Source organism: Zonotrichia leucophrys, chromosome 13 (assembly GCF_028769735.1).
Source record: "Zonotrichia leucophrys gambelii isolate GWCS_2022_RI chromosome 13, RI_Zleu_2.0, whole genome shotgun sequence".
Classification (NCBI taxonomy): Eukaryota; Metazoa; Chordata; class Aves; order Passeriformes; family Passerellidae; genus Zonotrichia; species Zonotrichia leucophrys.
The window spans coordinates 13,738,490-13,759,431 of record NC_088183.1 but is presented as its reverse complement, the minus strand read 5'-3'; the positions used below and the strand labels follow the sequence as shown (position 1 = coordinate 13,759,431).

At 41.5% G+C, this 20,942-nt stretch overlaps 1 protein-coding gene across 6 annotated transcripts in view; it reads right to left on the bottom strand.

Annotated features, from left to right (window-relative positions):
* The window catches only part of TENM2 (teneurin transmembrane protein 2), a 675,237-nt gene that overhangs the window by 12,493 nt on the left and 641,802 nt on the right, over positions 1–20,942 (bottom strand). For 4 of the 6 annotated variants that reach the window (XM_064724588.1, XM_064724592.1, XM_064724593.1 and 1 more), the window contains 7 exons: positions 20,221–20,470; positions 17,273–17,293; positions 13,204–13,436; positions 11,586–11,740; positions 10,217–11,091; positions 3,900–4,075; positions 2,134–2,369 (listed from right to left, as the gene is read on the bottom strand). In XM_064724588.1, the coding sequence (XP_064580658.1) occupies positions 2,134–2,369; positions 3,900–4,075; positions 10,217–11,091; positions 11,586–11,740; positions 13,204–13,436; positions 17,273–17,293; positions 20,221–20,470 (1,946 nt within the window). The remainder of the gene's footprint in view (positions 1–2,133; positions 2,370–3,899; positions 4,076–10,216; positions 11,092–11,585; positions 11,741–13,203; positions 13,437–17,272; positions 17,294–20,220; positions 20,471–20,942) is intronic. The other 2 variants (XM_064724589.1, XM_064724590.1) reach the window with 1 other exon arrangement.

Genomic DNA, 20,942 nt, shown 5'->3' with positions numbered 1-20,942 from the left:
CCCCAAAACAAAGTCTCTCCCCATCTTTTTATAACCCCCTTTAAGAAGCACAGGGGCGTGGGCTCCAGCAAATATTCCCCAGAGTACTGTGAGGTGAAGCACTCAGGCAAGAGCTGAATCACAAAGAATGCCCACCCCTCCAGTCACACTGACTGTGACCTGGGGCTCCAGGAGGTGGCCCTGCTGCTCTGTCAGCTCTGCAGCAGTGCCCTGCTCCGTGTCACTGTGTGCCACCTGCTCCCCACAGCATTCCAACACACTTGCTCTACTTCCTTCACTAAACAACTTGTAAAGACGAATTAGAATAAATGAGATGCAAATAAATTCTATGCTTTCTCCCTCGTTTTCAAATTTCATTTTCAGTCCACTCAACCTGTGATAATCTCATAGTGATTTTCATTTAAAAGAGCTAAATGGATATGTGATTATTGTTACAGGAACTAACACCAGACAATTAAATGTTGAGGTGTTGCTAGATAAAGCATTGTTTTGATTAGCATAAACATGATGCAAAAAAACCTATCTCAGAAAACCTATCTCAGGCAATGTTTCAGCACTAAGATGTGCTTAACTTCAGCTAATTACCACGAGTACCTCTATTAAATTTTTAGTATTGGGAATTAGGATTACTGCAATTTCATTTCAGCATCCTATTTTTATTTTGAACAACACCTAGCCAAAATGTAGAGCTCACCTGTTTTCCACTTCCAATCAGCTACTGCAGGTCAACACATCAAAAATCAATTACACAGACATGAAATTTAGTCATTAAGGATTAGCTGCTAATCTCATTCAATTTTTTTGTACAGCCTTCCCCCTCTCCCAAGTAAGTACATTCTGAGCATTTGTGAGAGTAAGGAAAGATTTGTCAACTCAACACTGGGAATTAGATGCTAGCAATAGGAAAATATAAAAAAATTAACATCCAAGCCTCTTTTTTTTTGATAAATCACTACATAATTGCTTGCATATATTGCATTTGCTATATGATCTTGAACACACTGAACTGTACTTTGTATTCAGCAATGTTGAAAGGATTGCTAAAAGAGTGAGGACTTGATCAGCACTGCATTTGTTTTCTGCCCAGTATCTCAAATCCCTTCCTAAACTGCACCTACTAAAGTAGTCCAGTCAAAAAAATCAGTGAAAACCAGGCAGGCAAAGCACAGAATGGGATTAATCCAGCTGCAGCAGATCTTTAATTTGGCAGGGGACGGATTACATGACCTGACTGTCTTCCTTATCCTGTGCTTACCATTTTGTAATTATGGCAATTATTTTCCAATCTGCCATTTGGGAAAGGGAATAAACACAACGTGCCTGTCTCAGTGAGTCTGTAGGGGGATTTCACAGCAGCAGAATACTGTAGTTGTGTTTGCTCCCCAGCACGAGCTGGGGTAAATCTGCCCTGGCAGTTTTACAAGTGGTGAGTGCTCAGATTCCCACTCCCTTGAGAGGCAGAGAATTTTGCAGCAACAGGGCAATGAAGCTGGGGGAGGCTCTAGAAAACACCTTTAGAGGAATGGCTGAGGGAGCTGGGGGTGTTTAATCTACAGAAAAGTTGGTTTGGGGGTACCTAATTGCTCTCTATAAATCCCTGTAAGGAGTTAGCAAGATGGGGGTCAGTCACTTCTGCCATATCTCAAATGAAAGGACAAGAGGAAATAGCCTCAAGTTGCACCAGGGGAGGTTCAGATTAGATATTTGAAAAACTTTTCTCACTGAAAGAGTGTTCATGCATTGGAGTATGTTGCAGGTGGTGGAGTCACCATCTTTGGATGTGTTCCAGAGGCATTGGGATATGGCGTTTGGGGCAATTACAGTGGGGCTGGGGCAATGACTGGACTACATGATCTGGAAGGTCTATTCTAACATTGATGATTCTGTGATTCTGTAATATTTTAGGTATTTTTACCAATCTCTTTTGGAATACTTTTAGTAACAAAGCTCTATAGCTGATTGCAGCAGATGATCCCATGCAGCCAACTGAGCTCTCCAACAGTGTCACACCAAAGACAATCCCAGAGCTGTACATTTCTAACAAGTAAAAGTAACATCCTTCAAAATAAACAAAAAATTAATTTTCTGCCCAAAGAGGAAAAGATGATTATTGTAACAACAGGTTCTACTTACCCTGAGTTTTCTTCCAAACACCGTCACTTTGCCTTTAATCTGCTCCTTCCTCAGGCGCCATTCAATTGAGTTTAAACCATTTTCCATGGGCAGAGAAATATTACAGCGTCCTATGGTGGGAGTCACAGTCCCAGCCAGGACATGAGGCTCGCTGTGAAAGCTAATGCTCATGCCATTGGCATACATCACTCTCAAAGTACCATTATTACAGAGCTGGTAGCTGTTCCTCACTTGATCTACAGCAATAATGAAAAGAAAATAATTTAGCTACTCCAGTCATAAAGAAAACATATAGCTTAATTTGATTGGTTTTTTATTGCACTCCTGTTGATGTTAAATGAAGTCAGCCTGCAATTACCATTTACGTGGTACTATGGTGGAAATTACAGATGTTACTGATTCATGTAAAGAACAGTAGTGTAACAGTGAGCCTGCAGAGAGATACTGTGTTTATTTCATTATCTTTTCCCTTCAGTCTTAATTGTGAATCAAAATACACAGTGATATGTGTTGAACCACGTAATTTATTTCTGATATGAACAAAAACTCCTGAAAACTGAACTGCTGGATAAACAACAAAGCATTAAACTCCAGGACAAAAAGAAAAAGATGATGATTGCTGGACTCTTTATAAGTAGGAAGAAGTGCGTGCCTCTTCTTTTTTGTTTCCCTCTGTTTAAAAACTGTCTCCAAGCAGAGGCCTTGTACAGAATTACAGTGTGGCTTTAAACCCTCAAGGTGTGAGGCTCCAGCAGTGCAAGCTGGCAGCCACAGTGGCTCCCTCTCCTGCCTCCCCACACTGCCCTGATGTGCACACCTGGCCTCTGTGGGAGAGGAGTTACAGAAACAAGCCCGTGCTTCTCTGGCCATGCTGCTCTCCAGCTGTTTGACACAGCCAAGTCCCCTCTCAGCCAGGATGGAGTGCCAGAGTGTGCAGCTGTCAGCAACACATCAATATTTGCCTGACAGAAGGACAGCATCTACGTAATTAATCATCCGCTATATGAGAAATTAAGCCTTTGTAACCAGACCTGTCACGGCATAATAGTCTACAAATGTTGACATTTATGTCAGGAGGAGACTATTGTTTGATGGTGATATTCTCATTCCAGTGATGTTATATCTTAATTAAAAAGCCCCATCACTCACCAAATCCCTTTCAGTCTGTATTTGATAACTGACCCCACTCCATCAGATGCAATGCCTGGGTGGTGCTGGAATGCTCTGCACAAACTCTGAGCCTGTGCTGCTGCTGCCTCCTGCCACCCTCAGGCTGTAACTCTGCTCTGGGAGGGCCATCTCTGGCACACACCATCCACTGCCCTGGCTGTTCTACACTCTAATTAATGGCAGTGTATACATTTAGAAGATTTCTTCTACTAGAAGGCTTCCTGAGCCTCTCCAGAAGGATCGCCCCCAGCGGTCAGGTTGCATCTCTGTGGTACAGAAGTCAGAACCAATTTTGCAGGGAAGTACAGAGAAATATGCAAGTGGGTGAAGTGACCCTGACCCAGGAGGCAGTGGCAGGACTAACTTTCCCCAGCAGACAGTGACCATAAGTACTTGAATAAAAGCAGGACTGTGAAATGGCTCTTACCTGTCCTGAAGACCTGTCATTTTAGGAATAAGCTTTATGGGAGTTTTTCTTGCAAACCTTACACGGTTTCCCCCTGCTCATGAGTGTACTAATGACACGAATCATTAGTGAATTGCTTTCTCAGGCTGTGTGTGTGGTTAGGAGTGTGCTGAGAAGTGTGCTTTGGTACCTTGAACAACTGTATAGGAAGCCTCCACAGAGGAGAGATTTGTGATGACCGTGACATCGTCATCCCGATTAGAATTCTCAATGTCGATGGTAATGGACTTTTCCATTTCCCGATGAAGGCTAGTTACCACTCCAGTGGGACGTGTCACATTGGTCAGACGCCCTTCATGATCATAGCTAATAGAAAAGTTAGTGAGAGCAAAAAAGCATGAGGATATATGTTCAATATATGTTTCAATACCCAATGTATTAATAATGCAGCACATTTGTGCAAAAAACCCCAGACTGAAACAGATTTTCAAGAACATCCTGGCCATATCTATTTCTCTGTTCTTGAAAGAGTCTCTAATGATGAAATAATATTTTTCAGATACTGATCTCAACTACATGGGTGCAAATCCAGGCTAGCTTCTTTTGAATTATTAAATTAATTAAATTATTATGAATATACGGAGTGATATTTGGCACAAACATTTATAACTAAATTAGTAAATTAGTCTGAATTTTAATAGTTGCATTTCTCTCTAAGGAAGTGGACTTCTTATGGACACTGCAATAAACAATTGCATAAACTGCACATTTGCTTTTGAATACCTAGTGGAAACTAAGGATAGTCTTGAGTGACATATCAAGGAATAAACTTGCCATAAAGTATTAAAATATACATCAGCTTGACAACATTATAATTTCATTTAGATCTTATCTGTGGTATTGAACTGCATTTTGGGGTCAGTATTTTGGATCATAAAGATGAAAGATGAAAAGCACAAAGGGCAGCTGTCAGCACTCAGAATAGACCTTAGAAAAATTTTTAAATGCTCCAGAGGCATAAAGATTAAAAAAAAAGAAAAAAAAAGGAAAAGAAAAGCTTTCCATGATTTTACAGAGTTAAATTTCTTTATAGGTATAAAGCCTGAGGAGGGGGGAAAGAAGGAATGCTACTGGAAATCAAATCATACCCTTTCCCCCTTTCCTGCAGTATGCTCTAGCTGTGTGCATACATTTGCTAAAGAAGCAATCCCTTGGATCTTAGGGGCAAGAAATGGGGACCTGAAACAAAATCAGCATTCCAGTCTGACACTCTGCTTGCTGCAATTCTCTACTGGTGCAAGTCTCTCACCCAGGCACTACCAAAGCACAGGCGCTTCTAGAGAGCAGAAAGGCAAGAAAAAATGTCCTGTGTAGATAAAGGGAAAAGTTTAGGTAGAGATTGAAACCAACTGGTCATCCTTGGGATGGAGAGATGCAGGGAGCAGGAAGCCTGGAAGAGAACTGGTAAATCCACTGCACTGCCTGAGAGTAACAGAAGAGAAGAGGAGCACGTTTAGTAGCATGGAGCCAGCTCAGTTCAGTGCAGGCTGTGGTTAGCTGTAAAGATGAAAACAAAATCAGAGCTTTCAACAAGGCTTTACAATTAAAACACTCAGAAACCTCAGACTAGGCCACCTGAACTGTACAGCATATCTAAAATATTAAGACACAGATTGGCTCCTCAGTTAAAAGAAACAAAATATATGACTTTCAAATTCATTGCAAATGGTTGCACCCATTCAACTGAATTTTGGGGAGGAAGGAAAAAATCACCTGTGGAGCAGAAGCCTTACCAGAACCAATGGAAGTATTAGGCAAAGAAGGAAATCAATAAAACAAAGCATCATGCGACCTAAAAGGGACCAATAATACATAGTGTTCATTTAAGTGGCTCAGGATCAAAGAAAGATTAAGCAGCGTGATTTTTCTCAATATAGTCACAAGTTTCTCCCCACAGATACCTATATATTTATATATAGATACATTATTATATCAGCAAGATACTGAAAAAAAGATAATATGTTGAGATAATCTATGAAAGTGGGTTAAGTCTTTATAGAGGTCTTCACAAAAAATACTGAAAAGCACTCCAAAAGAATAGCTAAAGGAAGAACTGGATCCAGCCAACCATCTGTCTTGCAGGAGAAAAATAAAAACTACAAAAAATGGACAATTTCAAAAATTTTAAAGGTTAATAAGGCCCCTTAAGAATCTGTATGTGGTGTGTTTCATGATGAGCAGAGTGAGGAAGAGAACACTTGGATGTCAAATCTTACAGCACAGGCAGTGTTATTTAGGACAAACTAGAAAAAACCATGAGTGTCTCCAGTGTGACTCGGTGAACTTCCAGAAAAATGGCTGGTGAAATTCCCCATCAGCAAATATATTTTAGGCAATGCAAATGAGACATTAATTTAAAGTTTTCATTCACATTGCTGGGTTTTTAATTAACCTAGGAAAAATTCCTGGGGATTGCTGTGGGCTACTCACTGGAAATCTCTATTTAAAGTGTAAGGGCAGTCTAAAAAGTAAATATGGATGTGGATGTACAGAGATTGAAGCAGAAAAATGGAAATATTCCAGTGCTATTTCAAGAAATGATTGTTTTACCCCTGCCATAGGGTGGGTTTCCCAGTGCTGGTCACAGCTTTGAAAGCAGCAACAGTACAGATTAAAAGGGTTTATAAGCAAGTGATGGATACACTTAACAAAATACATACAATAGTACTGTCATTGAAGATCTGCAGACCACTTAGATTACAAGTGAGATAGAGAAAAAATTCACTACTTAAATGATATATACACACTCTGATACCAATATATAAAGAAGGCATTTCTACTTTGTCCATTGTATCAAAATAAAATCTTATTTAAAAAATACTTATAAGGTAAAAAATGAAAATGAATATAACAGAAACCTTTTATTGACCACAAAATTTTCCTGAGGTTTTTTTAGAATTTATGTATTATATGAGAGCAAGTGCTCAGTAGAATACAACACCCAGACATTTATCTAAATAATAAACTATATATTAATTAAATGATTATGCACTTCTCTTCTTTGTGTCATGAACCTGGGTCTAATGAAGTAAAAACCAAAAATTTACAATGAAAAATATATTAATTGACCTGGTATCTTCTGCAGAAGCAGTCTCTACCTATTGCAGTCTGTGACACAGCATCAGCTAGGATGAATCAGGTCTGATAAGGCAACCTTTACATTTTCAAATGAGGTGGGCTCTGGGTACTCTGAAATTCCTGAGCTTTTGTTACTGACTTCAGGTAGAGTAAGGCTTCATCCCAAATTTTTCTACTAATAAAATTACAAGGGAAAACAACTTTTCTTTATCCCAGTACCTTAAAAACCAACAAACAGCATCTCCCCACTGCTACCTCACCAGGCCTTTGCTAACTGTGACCAGGACCCCCTGGCAGCAGGCAAAGCTTTCCCAGGACAGCTCTGGGTGACAAAGCTGGTGGCTGTCTCTGCAGCCTGATGGCTCTGAGCTGCCCATGGCCACACCTGGAGCTCAGCCTGGACCGTGGGACACAGCTGAGCACCTGGCACCTTCTCAGGTAGCTACAAGCATCGTGCATCCATCCCTTCAGTGGGTTTGTGACAGTGCCCTGAGGGCTGCTGTCCCTGGCCACTGCTGTGGCACCTCTATTCCTCAGGCAATGTTTATGAGCAGCATCCCAGCCTCAGGTCTGAGTTGTGCTCCTGACAGCTCGTGGGTGGAGCAGGAAGGGCAGGGCCACAACCAGCACTGCAGAGAGGAGGAACAGCAGCTTCTGGCTTAACACAGAGCTGGGCAAGGCACAGACCCACACACATTTACACACACCCCTGTTTTCTCTCCCTTTTAAAAATGACTCCAGAAAAAAACTGCAGCACTCTCTCAGGATGCTCCCTAGACTGAGAGGAATACCACAGGGAGCTGCTTCAAAGATCTGTGCTTCATGCCCAAGCCAAGCTTAAATTACCCCATGTGAGCCTGCTGGTAGCTGTTCTATTATTGAAGAGCCTTGGCTGCTCCTGCTGCAAATGAGCTGCATGCACGTGCACAGATGCTATCTATAGAATTCACATATGGACTGTGCACACACACAAACCAGCCTGTGTCTGCAACTCTCTGCTGATGCAGATGCACACCTAGATTAACTGTACAAATTTAATTCTGAGAGCATTTTCAGGGTGAAGTTGAAATTTTAAAATTTAAAATTGAGAGGAATATACCCAATAAGATAACATGGCACTTCAGTGCCTGGTTGATATAAATGCACTGACATAAATTTTTCATAAGAACTTTAGCTCATGTAGTACTTCACTACTTAAAAGACCTCTGTTCTTTTCCAGTTCTGCTGCCATATTAACAATTTTGACTGCTGATTATGTCTGTATGAATGCATGAATGTAACTGCATAGAAAACTACTTTATTGGCCTTATAAACTCTCATTGGCTGAATACTTCTTTAATCTTCAATTGATATTAAGTTATAGCTACCAAAAAAATTTCAGAATGAAGAATACAGAATTTTCTCTTAGGAGCTCTTCCAAAGAAAAAACAGAAACCAGAAACCAGTACTGAGTGACTGTGGACTGTGATTGTTTAGGTTTGTATATTCAATTTAAATAATGTTTTTATGGTTGTCTCATCTATGAGCTCTATGCTTATGAGAATGTATGTACAAATTTGGGAGAAATGAATTATTTCTGCTGCCTCATCAAAGTTACTAATTATCTAAGACAGTACCTCAGGCTGTAATATTTAGATCTAAAGATGGTATTTAACTTCCACTGACCTGAGGCAAAGGTTGTGCATCTTTTCTTATTTGATCTTGGAAAAAAATCTGCAGCACTATGTACACATTAAATGATATTTTCAGCTGATCTCAGTAAGACATCAAAGCCTCTACCTTCTGTATTTCCTTAGGAATCATAATAGAATTTTGCGAATAAACCATGTTAACTTAGCACTAGGTGTGACTCTCAGACACCAGTTATACCAGTTTTGTAACCAGTAACTTTCTGATGAGGTTTTTTTAATGTTTTATGGATATTCATGTAGAGTTTTAAACTAATATGCTATTTAGTTTCTGTTGTTTTGAGAAATACCTTATTTATATGACTGCACCTTGAGCTGCCTATTGAGGAAAAGAAACAACAAAAAAACCTTCATAGAAGGGCATTCACATCTCATCAACAATAATATGAAATTTATTCTGTCTAGTCCAGTGAGCTTTTAATTGAGCTTATAATCAGCAGGTGATACCTTCATGTGGTCATGTAACTGAATTATTTGTGGTGGAGAAATGATTTTTGCCAAATATGAAGGACAAAGAAGCCCCTGCCCAGGGGGAGGCCCGGGCTGGCGGAGAGCACTGCGTGGTTGGGCACGCAGGGCCCCACGAGAGGGCACTGCTTTCCTTCCAAAGGGAACTGTGTGAGCAGCATCCCTGCTGTGCAGGGCAGGCATTCCCAGCACAGCTCCCTCCATCCCTGCATTTCTTACGTTTTCTCTGAACAGAGGAAACAGGTGGCCAAGCTGAATGCATCAATAAACTAAGAGGTGTGTGCCATTGCTAGGCTGTGACTTGAAAATAAGGCTGCCATTTAAAATTAAATATAAAGCTTATTCCTATTTTCTACTCACTGATTTGGGGAATGATATTTTTCAATCATTAACTAATTCAGACAAAATATATGGCATCATACTTGCCATACTTAAATATATTTTTCAATATGTCATTTAGCTTCTCTTTTTTATATTTTTTGATCAAAAAATGGCAATGAGATTACTAAGAACAGGATAAATATTAATAAAAATTGGACTAGTTTTTCTAGATTTTTAATATACTTCTGAACCTCATCTCTTCAGATGAATTTCATTTAAAGAGGAAGTTCTGTCTATTTAATCTATATGCTCATGAACACCAGTGTGCTTTTGGGTTATCTACAAATTATGGAAGTTACACCAGGGGTCTGACAGATAGCTGGGGATCTAATTTCCTCACTTGTCTCAGGAATGAACAATCATTGAAGTTAATCAACATTTTAACAACCATGAGTAATACATGAGGCTGAACAGAAAGAGAGATAATTTGAGTTCCAGAAGAAGCTGCAGCATGAGGGCTCCTAGAGAGAGCAGCTCTGTGGGAGCTGCAGGGGGAGTGCTGGACTGCTCTGGCTCTGGGCAGCCGTGCTGACCATGAACAGCAGCTTAACTAGGCTGGGGTTCCAGCCATGGCACAGGTCCTCTGTGCTGGGTGGGGAGGAGCTGCCCCAAACTCAAACCCCAGGCAGGATTTAGGGGGATCAGCACCCACCCAAAGGACACCATTACAAAGCCACTTAACCATTTCCAGCGTCACACTGGACTGAGGCACAATGGCCTTACTCAGTATCATTGAAAACCTACAACAAATTGCAGCAGGGTCAGCCTAGGGCCTATTGACTACCGTTTGAAAAAATAAACGTACGCTTAATATATCCAAAAACATTCTTACTCATAAAACGTTGTCCATCCTGTTTCATCACTCTTCGTTGCTAAGAGACCACTGTTTCCATTATATGTCATTAATCCGAGCTCCAGGGTCTGTGTTGAGACCAGCTTGAGTCCCCCATTGGTGCCAACAGCCAGGGTGACAATCTGATTGTCCGGCATCAGCAGGTGGCGGGGCATCCCGCTGGCGTCCCGGCGCACCTTCAGCGAGTTGCCGTTGTTGTCCATCACCTCCGTGACATCGTTATCGCTGCTATAGGTGAAATTGTACAAGTACTCCCCAGTAACGAGGCTCAGAGTGTACTGGTGAATCCCATCAGCATTGAAGACATACAGCTCCTGTTCTCCTGGAGATGCAGCTTCATATTGGTTAAAGGAATTAAGAACGGGCCTGTTTTTACTGACAGCCCTAATGCGGATATTTCCGAGATCAGCTATGTAGATGGTACCATCTGGGGCCACAGCTAAGGAAGATGGTGAATTTAAGATGGCATCAGTGGCATACCCATCATCCCCAGCATAGCAATTACAGTTGACATCATTTTTGCAATCACAGTCTGAAGCTGCCCCTGCAAGAAGGCATATTTCTCCATTGGTAGTTACCTGGCGGAGCCGATTAATTTTTTTTTCATCTGTCTCACTGATGTAAAGAACTCCTGTGTGTGAGATGGCAATGGCACTGGCTGATTCAAGTGCAGAATGAATAGCCAGTTTGCTAAGAGAGTAGTCTATACCAGGAACCTGGCAGTGCATGGGGCGTCCAGCAATAATGCTAACTTGATGGTTTTCTGTGATCCGTAAAATAACATTGTTCTCTAGGACATAAAGGGAGTTGTCCATGGGATTGACAGCGAGATCAGTAGGCCACTCCAGCCGTACCTATGAGTTGCACAAATTATTACTGTAAAACTCGAAACTGAAAAGTACACTCCTAGTGTTTAAAATTCCACGTGTAACAACAGCAAATTAGTGAGGGGTTTATCAGTGTAAATCATGAAACCAAGTCATGAACGGCAACTATTTCAAACAATGATTTTGTTTTTCAGAAATATTAAAGCTACGTGCAGTTGTAACTTTGGCTAATTGTGTTTCTGTGCAAGAATGAATGCTACATTGTGGAAGCTCTACAATAATTACAGAAAAACAGGCAATTAAGACAATAACTCCCATTATCTCAACCTTATTTCTCTATAGTTGCATAAATAAACTGTGTTAGCCACAGTAAAAAGGATGGTTCACTCATTTCAGTAACAAATCAACTATGTTATCATCTTGTGCTGCATAATGTTATTTCTTAAGTGGCCAGGCAGTCATCAAAATAGATGCCCATCTCTTCTAAGGCAGGGAGGAAAATAAATGCAGTAAGAATCTACCTGGGTGACATCCATGCTGGAATCACAGCTGAGAGGTCGAACAGCAGTTAGGTCATTGGAGCCCAGCAGGGTCGATATAATTCCGTTCTGATCCACTTTTCTAATCATAGTGGCATCCACAAAATACATGAGTCCATACTTATCCACTGCAATTCCTGCAAATATAAAACCCAGGCTTCAGTGCAGCAGTGAGGCTCCTGGCTTCAAGGCAGGCTTTGTCTTGTTTACAAGATGGTGAAATTTGTTCACTTCCCCTGTTCCTTCCTCCCTCCCAACCTGAGCACAGGTCCTGGAACCCTCCAACAACCCATAGTTCTGCCACTGAAATGGCATCAAGCAGGTTTATCCTTCAGGACTCTAAAGAAAACCACAGAAATCCCCAAACATGCCAAAGACCCAGCAGAATGCATCAGCTTATTTCTAGATTCAAGCTCTCTGATGTATTACATAAACCCAATTAAAAAAATATATCCTAATTTTACTCAGAAACTTGAGGCATTCCTTTCTTAATCTGAAGAATCTAATGAGGATGAAGAATTTTTAAAAAAGCTTTTGAAGTACCTCTAATTTTTTTTGAAAACTAAGAGGACATTGTATTATTTCTGGATGTTTTTTTAATTCTTTGACCTGTTGCAGTGAAAATACAGAAAGCACCTCTGGTGTTTCCAGATGAAGACACAGGGGGTGCCAGCCTATAAAAAAGGGAAGGTTCAATGCCTGTCACACTGTGAGTCCTTAGAGAGGAAAGGCACAGAATGGAAGGGTGCTCCCTTGCAAGAACAGACAGATGCTGCTGCCTGCTGGGAAGGAGGGCAGCCTTTTTCTCACTTGCCTTTCTTTCCTGCTTTGATTTGGTGCACTGCCTTGTCCATTTCTCAGGCTGAAAACAAAATATTGATCTAAAAAAATTCTGTCCTCAAGTGGTTGCAGCGCTCATCTCACTGGGCAGTGAGAGAAGATACAGCTTCATCTTTTTAATTTCTGCGTGTTAACTGAAACTACTTCCTATACAAAGAAACTGGAATTTCCATTTCTGTGTACCTTTATGATCATCTAGTTATTTTCAGCCACTGAAAAAACCCAAAGATGTTTGAAACACATGGCAATACACCTGATTAATTCATCCTCACAATTAAGATGAAACAACAGAGAAAAAAAAAAGCCTTAAAAAGAAACACATCTCCAAATCTCTATATCATCTTGAAAACCTTTTGTCAAAAATTAGAAACTGAAAAGGGCAAAAATCCTTTTATTTTTTTCTCTGACTCTGAAGAAAAAGGAGATACATGGAGGAAAAACTCAGAGAAAAGACACAGCAAGCAATTTCTCTCCCCAAAGACTGCATCTCAAACAGCAATCAGTTTCCCAGTTCACACGCTGGCTTCTTGGAGTGAGCGGTACCCTGCTAATTTGTGTTCTGTTCTCCTTTTGCAGCACTCACTGCCGGGGTAATAAAGTTTGCTTTAACTAAACAAAGCACGAACACTTGCCAATCCACTGTAATTAAAGCCCAGAATGAAAATCACCGAGCAAGGAGTGATTTAATTGCCAGATAATTATTTCCACATCCAGCCTAGCTGCACACAGCCATTCTCTCCGGCTTCTTTTCCTCCTTTACCTCGAGGGCTCATTAGGGTTGCGTCCACTGCCTTCCCTCCATCCCCACATCTGGCTTCATCAAAGGGCAGGCACTGCTCTCCTGTCCCTGCCACCACTTCAGAGTTACCAGCAAGGTCCTTCGTGCCCGTGAGGGACTTGACTCTGTAAATCCGTCGGCTATTGGTGTCCGACACGTAGAGGGAGCCTGAAACAGGGTCCACGGCCAGATAGTATTTATGAGCAGGATTGTTGCTTTAGAGAAAAAGAAAGCATAAAACAGAAACAGCTGAGCAGTCTAGAAACTTCACAGGCTTTCAGAGCTTGGATACTCATCAGGCACAGAAAGATCTGGAAAGAAAGTCTGACACCTTTGTACGGAGGTGAGGTCTGAAGGACCATCACCTGAGGACCTGACTTGATTAGGGCCTGGTCAGTGCTCAGAGGGATTGCAATTTTAAATCTCACTCATCCTTCTACACTGAACCTTGCACAGCAGAGCCCAATAAGCCAGAGCTGCACAGCAGTCTTTCCTCTTGATCTCTTTAGCCCTTTAGATCTGCTCCAGGTCAATTCTCTTCAGCTTATCTGTTTCCCTCCTCCCGCTACCTTGTTTAAACTTCCTTTGGAAGCAGAAGTCATAGGAGTAGGATCAAAGAATCAGCTTCTGAGTTACTTAGATTACCGCCACAAGATTTGTGAGGTCTTGTATAAATAGGAGGCAGAGGCATAACAAATTTATTTCTAAAGCAAATTTGTTCTCATTCATTCTTATCAAGAATCTCATTTACAGCAGATGAAGTTGGTTATATAACTAAAACCAGAGACCCCAAGTGTCTGACTTTAACTCCAAACCTTCTGTTATTGAAAAACTGGTCCTCAGTTTGTGATTGGAATGGGCGCTCATATGGAAAGCTACTTCTCTTCTGAAATATATGTTTTTTGACAGCTTGTCACATTTTGGAACTACTTTAGCAAATCATCTGCAAATTGAGAAATGTCAATCTTCACAATATATATACATTCACACACACAGAACTGCAGTGCAGAAATATTTTCAAAATCTTGCCTGGCTAGTTTTACTCAGTTTATTTGTATTTTAAGCATGATGTGAATTTTCCAGCCTTTGGAGCCTATGGGTGAGCGTAAATAAGGTCAGTGATGGTTTCAAAGCATAGAAGACAAATGAAGACGGGAAGAAAAAAAATGAAGGTTACTTACCAGTAACCAGAGATATTTGCCTCCAAATATCCACACTCCTAGTTTCATGTGGCAAAAGTGCCCATCTCCAAGAGTGAGGATACACAGAGGTAAGCTATGATGGATTAAGCCATTTCTTGAGCAGAATCGCTGAAACTATCATAAAGCCACTTTCGGCAGATGGATCCATTGGCACACCAAGATAACTGTGGCCATGTGGTCATGACCACATTTGGAGGAATGAGGAGGCCCCAAAATATCACTTTCTACAGTTATTTTCCTCTATGCCAGTCTTTGACATGCCATGGGTTTAGGTCAATAGTGGTTTGTTCTAAGACTGTAGAAAGTAGGAAGGAGATTGGTTGGATCTCAATTCAGTAGGCAGAGGCAATACCATCTGCTGAAGTCTAGGAGTGTAGAAATTAGAGATGAAAAAATACAATAAACGAAAAAAAAAATACTTGGCAGGTTTATTTCATGCATGGATCTCAGAGTACTTTAAAAAGATGGGTGTAGCACCCATTTTACAGAGGAGGAAACTGAGGCACAGAGAGGTTAAGTGGTGTAGACAAAGTTATGCAGGGAAACTAGTGACATGCTTGAGATTAGAGGACAATCTCATTATTCCCCAGGTTTGTCTTCAGCAGCAGACTGCACCTCTTCACTACACCCTCATCACAGTCCTTCTCATCCCTCCAAAATAATGCTCCATCTTCTTTGCAACATAGAAAAATAGTTCTTTCCACTTTAGAGATTCCTCCAGTCTCCCAGGTATCTGAGCCATACAAACACCTGCATGTCTGTCATTGCTTCCAAACCCTTTCCAAACTCTGCTCTGTTCTCCCACCATGCTTTCCCCTCACACTGAAGAACACTCTGCTGTGGCACTGGTGTTGTGCTGCACCTCACAAACACACCCAGACTTAGCTCAAGGCTGCCCTGCAGCTGGTGCCTTTAGCACGGCCCTTGTGCAAAAAGGCACATCCCCCATCCTGGCCAAATGGGCACCTCCAGGAGCTGGGCACAGGCTGGAGCTGGGCACAGACACTGCTGCTGGCACCTGGAAGGGAGGGTCCTGCTGGACTCAGTGCTGAGAGAGAGCTGCTCACACAGTGCCCAGGGGAGCAGCAGCCACCCTGCAGGAATGGAAGGGTCTGTCTTATTTTACACATGATTTTGCCAGGCTGTGCCCACCCCTGCCTTCCCTCAGCCAGCCCTAGGATGGGATAAGACATGAGTCAGGGTAAAGAGCAATGGCAGAACATGGGATATGGGAATACTCCCTCTCCTCTCCTGCAGTCATGGTGCATCCATGGAGCTTACCCTGCCTTTCTCCTCTGGAATCTCCCCCAGGGCAGCTGTGCCAGGGATCAGTCACAAGCTTTGGTTCCAGATCAGAGAGCAGCTCACTGGAGCTGCAGACCTGTTCCATACTCCTCCCCTCTTTCCTGAACTAGGTCAGGTAACAGATAGTGAAAAACTCAAAGCAAATTTTTGAGGGAATTTGACAGAAAATGACTCCTGGAAGGTAACATGCACTCACTGTGCTCCCAAAGAATCAATGAGACTATTACCTCAAACAGGGATTTGTTTTATAAATGAGTACTCAATATTTCTCAAACTGGCATCCGAGCAATTAAAGACCTCTGCCTCTCTTTTCTCTGCACCCTTGCAATCTTTCACTTGAATTATACAAGGCCAAGGATTGTAACTTGCTTTAAAAGATTTTCCATGGCATTCAGGGTAGCTCAGAGGCCACTGCCAATAAAGTCTGTGCCTCCAGCCCCCGAGTGAATGTGTGGTCACACCACCTGCAGCCTCACTCTGCTCTCTCAGGGAGCCTGGGCCCCAGCAGCAAGTGCAGCTCATTCTCCCTGTTCTTCTCACAGGTGCATCAAATTCTGTTTCAAGAGCAGCTTTTCTTTAAGCTTTACCAAAAGAGAAGCTGTCCAGAGCAAATCTCTAAGCAGATGGAAAATTAACTAGGCTTAGTTGAAGCAAATGAGGAGCCTCCAGCGTCACCAATAATCATCAGCAAATTGTGAATGAATTCACCCAGATAAGAACAGTTAGGGGCATTGCTATGCCAAAATATATTGTTAAGGGGAAATGATCCTGTTTAGTCCAGACCATCTATTCCATCAACTTGTCACAGAAATGGAAAGTATGGTTTAAAAAGGGTAATGCACAGGACACTATGAAACAGTTTACAAGAGCTCTTCATGTTCTTGCCCTTAATTTCCTCCAGGGTGAACATCCTCCCTGTCCCAGGTGCGGCATGTCAGGAGGCACAAGTGTTTCCTATGCTGCAGCCATCCAGAAGTCCTAGTGCTCTCCTCCTGACATGCAGGAGGGTCAGGCCTCCCTCCTGAATCTCACAGTGACTGCTTCTAGTGCTTGCACACAGCCAGCCCCACAGGCTGGCTATTAAATGGGTTTGAAAAAAGAAATATAAACTAAATTATGGCAAAAGACAGCAGGTTCAGAAAATCATTAATGACCAGAAAATGAGTTTTTGACCTATATGCAGTCATTAGTGCTTTTGTGAACCTTTCTGGCATTTGTGAAAATGGTGTTGTAGTTTACCTTGACCATTTAGACCAATTATAGACAGCAGGGAGAGGTGTTTATCTAGAAGTTAGCTTGGGGTTCATTATACTTGCATTCTACTAGAAATTTCTAATTACTGTCAGGACTTATTGGCTGCTTTTTGACTGCATTTCGTAATTGCTAATGCTTATCATATTCATAACACACAATTAGCACATAAAAATGTTTCTATATATGGTACATGAAGAACATAACATTACACAAGAAGCACAACACAAAAAGCAAACACAATGAAGCAAACAAACCATATCAAATTATATGGGAAAGAGCTCATGTCTTACCTATGTTTAAACTCTTTATTTCTTTATAGAAAGGGAACAGAAGAAAAAAGAACAAACAGTTAGCTGAAGAATAGATGGTAAAGCAAACATAGTATTTGTTTTATTTTACAAAAGGACACAGGAGAAGATATCTCTTTTCAGCACTAGCCTTAGCTTCGTTTCCAGATGAAGAGTGACTGGGAGGGGTAGAGCTGCAAGCTAATTCCCTATAGGACACCCCTGCCCCCACCCCCCTCCCCTCATATTTAGGAAACTTTCTGAACCACTGAAAGAATTTTCCCATGGAAATGTGTGTAGCTTGGGGGCTAGGAGTGAGAGAAACTGGCAGTTCTCTGAATACAGAACTGGGCAGGGGGAAGCACTGGTTTTGGACATTGTCTGCCAGTTGGAGGCAGCCTCTTTAATCAATGTAGTTTTCCAACAGGCTATTTCTAGACACATTTTTACTATGCAGTTTGTTTTTCTCTCCTCCTAGTCTCTAAAATAATTGCTTAAAGCAAGTTTGGATGCTCCTTGGTGTCTGTTTAAGTCTATAAAGCCAATGTCAGGGTAAAAAAGCCCCTTCTAAGTGAGCAGTAAGGTACTGTACAATGGGAGATAAACAGCATTAACTGATCCACAGCTTACTGCCCAGACACAAAGCCCAAGGAAAAGTGCTCTCTACTTCCCACAAGAAAATGAACACACTCTCCACTCACACAGCATCTCACTGTGTTGGTGTAATTTCCATCCAGGAATATGCACTGAACAGAGCAAGGGGGTTTGTGACTCCTGGGCTGCAGCACTCCAGGCACAGCCCCAGCTTGCAGCCCCACGTGCAGTGCTGCAGCCCAAATTCCTGCTGGACATTCAACCAGGCACCTTCACAAAGCACAGTGTGAAGGAAATATGTACAATGGGATATTCTGACACATAAAGGCACTCAAGATTTATAGGGGCTTATGTGAAACCAAAAGGACATCAGCTGTGAAATCTAAACAAAGCGATGTTTTTGGTTTGCAATATTTGAGGATGTACTGATTGCAACATAATCCAAATTACTTGATATGAGCTGAAGACTCTACTCTCATTCACACTTAAATGGCTCAAATCTTCAAACTCTTACCCATGTAACTCATGCAGATTTCAAGATGAGCAATGAATCACAATTACTGCTATAGATTATGTTTGCTGGAATGGACCTTAATTCCCTTTAGAGGAACGGGGGTTAAAAGACATCATAATGCAAATCCTAAAAATCTGTATGTCAAGTCCTTTGCAGCTGTCCAACAGCACTCACAATGCATCAGCTTCATTGTTAACTGCTTCTAGTTATAACAGAAGCTAAAGAAACTATGCCATGGAAAACAGACTTTCATAAAGGAGGAAGTGGACAACAGCAGATAAAAATCCATCCTCTATTATTTTACTGATGTCCTTTTCAATTTTCCCTTGTGATGAAAACCCAAGCTCCCTCTCAATCTCTCACAGAGAGAGGAAGCAAAGTACTCACACTAATACTGTTGTAAATTTTGAGGCAATATTTTCAAACACAAGGTGGGCTAGCAAACTGTCACTAGCTGATATTGGTGAGGTGCATAAAAATGCACTATAAGAAATATCCTAATCTGAAAATGTTTCTCCTCACCTATAAAGCTGTAGTCCTATTTACTACAAAGATAAAATGATCTGAACAACTTAGAAAAAAATAATTAGCATATTCTGTATAATGCAGAGTTATAGTGCATATTGATATAAATATTTATAGCAGGTCACACTTCCATGCCAGCTACCTTCTGTGGTTTAAACTGAGCTGCTAGCAGAAAGCACTGGATGATCCATGACTTTAAAAAAAAAAATATAATGAGGCAGCCTGATGGTGTATGAGGTAGGTGTCAGAGAGTGATTTCAGAGTTGAATTGGCCTGAATCAGATCTCTTTTCTTTTCTATAGAATCAGAATTCACAATAGTGACATCAACAGAATGACATGAATGGAAGAGAGGTGTAAAATAGAGCTAGGCCTCCTATTCTTTAACAGTCCAATAATTTTGCACTTTTTCCCACTAATTAAAAACTAAATGTGGAAGCAGAGGAATTGCTTATTAGTCATATCATTAAAAAGAGACTTGTGACCTAAATTCACTCAATGTACTTTGCAGTTGTATCCAATTTCCAGGAGCACCAATGCTGCTGCCTGAGTGGGCTCCAGGAGGGGCAGCAGACAGCCAGGGCATGCTATTTTTCCTCATTTTTCTGCAAATACTCAGTAGTGCTGTAAGTATCAGGTCAGTTACATGAGTTAGGGTTTGAAGCAATAGCTCTTGCCTCTCCTGGCAAAATGAAAAAAGGAGATGGAACAGAAATGGGTGAAGTGGTATACATTCTACACTCATGCCTTCCCTATGAAGTGATCAAATCTTAAGGTTGGAGCAGGGCACGGGACAAGGGGAAAGAGTTAAAATCTTAAAAAGAGTTCTGATGATGCAAAATGAATCTGTATGTCAACCTGAACTGCACTTGTCAACCTACAGAAATAGACTCACAAGCATGGAGAAGAAATGTGAAAGTGGATCTCAAAACCACTGGCAGGAGAAGCTTCCCTCTGACCTCATGAGATTGTTACACCTCTGCCTGTCACTGTGGCTCAGTACCTAAGGGCAGTCAATTCTAGACTTTTCAAACCAAGCTAAAAGATGCACTGAGGGAGGACAGAATCAGTGATTACTAAGGAGACAGAAAGAGATGCTTTGTACTTTCTGCACAAGTTGATTTCTGCTCTTAAATCCTTCACTTTAGTCACTGCTCAGGTTAAGTTACAGACTTTGAACTATGCATTTCTGTGCCCCATTTCTCCACTGGAATTTAAATAGGTTGAAAGTGACAATGTTTTTCAAAATTATAAGAAGTAATGGTAAAGGCTGATTTGAGCACAGGCTCCAGAAGCGAAGCGCTGAGGTGAAGCCTTACCTCAGCTCCAGGATGCTGGTGACATTCCTGGAGGGGAAGATACGGCGGATATAGTTAAAATCCCCAACAAAGAGACTTCCATCAATACCCACTGCCAGTGCCACAGGGGCCAGGAGCTTATTTCCTTCTGCCAGGCCATTGCAGCTGGGACAGGAAATGCTTCGGCGGCGCCCGTTGCCCATAATGCTGGTTATCACAGCTGGCTGCTGAGTGAGAAACTGATTTTCTCCGTTGCCTTTGTGCAATATACCTAAGGACAGAGAGGAGAAGAAGTGGTTATTACCACTGTTCATTGCAGGGGACTTGAGGCTGTTTTCTTTTCAACAGCTGCTTTTAAGGACTGTACATTGAAATGACTCTGGCATTCGGTTTTTCAATGGTGCAAAAAGAGCAGGAGGATTTTGCAGTTGTAAAAATAAAGGTGTAATGAAGATTCAGTGTTAAAACCCACACACATACACACCCACAGACCCAAACCTACACTCAAGAGTCCTTTGGTATTCATTATGAAAGAAAACCCTGCCACACAGCTCTGGCCTGGGACTGTGGTTTAGGTTTCTGAGTGGGTGGAGAAGAGCTGCTCCTTATTTGTGTCTCACTCCAGTTTCCTGTATCATGTTTTGTTTGGAATTCTGTGCCAACCTTACTGTTCTCCTTCCACCTCTCAGTCCTTCACACTTTTTTAATGGAAAATGAAAAATGAGAAATGGAGGAACCAGAGA